We start from the raw sequence: 2311 nt of genomic DNA, 5'->3' as shown, positions 1-2311 counted from the left end.
GAGCCGGTGGGGGGGCCGCAGCTGAGGCAGCCGGGGCTGTGAGTGCCGAGGCGGCTGGGACTACAAGGGCCGAGGCAGCTGGGACTATGAAGGCCTACCCTTGCATGAATTTTGGGCACCGGGCCTCTAGTTCTATATAATAAAAGCCTAACTTGCTAAGTGCCCAGTAGTCCGTTCAACCAGTCAAAGTGTAATATGCTAATGATATGCTAAGGATGCTCAACTGCTCGCTATCATGTGCACTGACCACCAGGGGGCAAATGCTCCGACCAGTAGGTTAGCTTGCTACTGGGGTCCCATGTGGACACACCCTGGAGCCCTCTTGCAGTTCCCCCCACCTCCCCTGTTGGCCAACCTCCCATATCCCTTCCCGGCCCCGATCATGCACCAGTGGGGTCCCTGCGTTCTTGCCCAATCCAGGACCCCTCAGGGGATGTCAAAGAGCTGGTTTCGACCCGATCTCGCAGGCCAGGCCAAGGGACCCCACTGGTGCATGAATTTGTGCACTGGGCCTCTAGTGTAATAAATAAAACTTCTCTAAAGAGCAATATGTATTAAGATCTATAAAAATAATTTTCCCCTCTGACCCAGTATTTCTCTTCTAGAAATGTAGCCTAAGGAAATTGATTGATTTATGTTAAGATTCTTCATTGTAGTGCTATTTATAACAAAAAGTAGAAAACATCCTAAAATGTCCAGCAATCAGACCACAATTACATTGTTAGGTTCATATGATTTATATTATTTTCTAACATTTAATGGCAGGGGAAGTTGTTAAGTGGAAAAAAAATGATACTGCATTTTATATATAGTTGATCCAAATTCTGTAAATAAATAAATGCTAGAGGAATTTCTTTATTATTTTTTTAAAATATATTTTTATTTATTTCAGAGAGGAAGGGAGAGGGAGAGAGAGATAGAAACATCAATGGGAGAAAATCATTTATCGGCTGCACCCTGCACACCCCACACTAGGGATTGAGCCCACAACCCGAGCCCGCAACCCAGACATGTGCCCTGACCGGGAATTGAACTGTGATTTCCTGGTTCATAGGTTGATGCTCAACCACTGAGCCATGCCGGGCTTTATTTTTTTAAATAAATAGGTAAACTAATAAGTGCAGGAAGAAAGTTACACAATATTAATAAGGATTCTCAGAATATTAGATTTCTTGTAGAATTTCAGTTAATATATGTATCAGCTATTGGATACATATTAGGATTAAATTATTACCAATTTTGTAATCCTTATGAAATAATGGATCTAAGCCTCCTGATGAAAGAACACACCACTATCTGTGAAATAACTCTTGCTAAAAAACTGGATTTGATCTGATTAAGCCTCTAGATTAGATCCAATGTTCAATTTATAGGAAATATGAGGCAGGAGAACATGTTAGTAACACAGGGATTCAGTCAACAAACCCAGACTGTGGGAAACTTTATACAGCAAATGACCTAGTTTCTTCAACAAATAAATTTAAGAAAAGAGGGTGGGAGGCGTGCAGTAGGGGTGGGGTGAAGGGAGTGGCTGTAGATTAAAAAATACTTGAAATGCACTGACCAACACAGTGTGTGAACCTTTCGTTGGATTATCGATCGAACAAACTGTAGGTAAGAAGTAGCTCAACAATAAAACATGAGACAATTAGAAATTTGAACACTAATTAAATATTTGGTGCTATTCGGGAATATATGTCTCATTCCCTCTAGCAAAGTAAGACGTCATGTCAATTAGGTGATACATTTCCTACAATAAGATGTACCTGCCATAGCTCTCTGGCCATATTCAAGAGTTGTATTTTTTATCATATTTGTATTAAACTGCCTTTTTTTATATTAAAGATATTTGATATCAATAGACAGAAGAGGTGGCCCTTCAGTGGCCAAGGAGACTGTTAAACTTGCTGAAGAATTCTTCCTTTCTACTAAAGATACAGTTATTGGCCTTGATCTCAGTGGAGACCCTACAGTAAGTTATTTTTCCTAAATACATTTTATTTCTAAAAAAGTCAAATTAGTTTGTGGGACAAGGATAACCAGAATGCATACAGCAACTATCCTCAACCAGGATTCTGTGAAAGAATTAAGCCCCATAAAAAAGCAAAAAAAGATTTGCATGACAATATGATTTTTTTCTCCATTTTTCTAAAGATGGTACACAGCCAGTTCCAGACTACATACATAGGAGAGAAGTCAGTTCATTTTATACAGTGGATGTCTAATGCTTAATTGTCTAGAGCTTAATTATCTCATAGAACCCCCAGTTGAGAAAGGCTGGCCTAGAGCTTCTTTTTTTTTTTTTAGTGTA

At 39.6% G+C, this 2311-nt stretch overlaps 1 protein-coding gene across 1 annotated transcript in view; it reads left to right on the top strand.

Annotated features, from left to right (window-relative positions):
- The window catches only part of ADAL (adenosine deaminase-like), a 26255-nt gene that overhangs the window by 16422 nt on the left and 7522 nt on the right, over positions 1-2311 (top strand). The window contains exon 7 of the mRNA XM_015557520.1: positions 1846-1972. Coding sequence (XP_015413006.1) covers positions 1846-1972 — 127 coding nt within the window. The remainder of the gene's footprint in view (positions 1-1845; positions 1973-2311) is intronic.

Source organism: Myotis davidii, unplaced genomic scaffold (genome assembly GCF_000327345.1).
Source record: "Myotis davidii unplaced genomic scaffold, ASM32734v1 scaffold46, whole genome shotgun sequence".
NCBI classification, from domain to species: Eukaryota; Metazoa; Chordata; class Mammalia; order Chiroptera; family Vespertilionidae; genus Myotis; species Myotis davidii.
The sequence above is the reverse complement of the archived record's forward strand: the minus strand, read 5'-3'. Positions and strand labels throughout refer to the sequence as shown.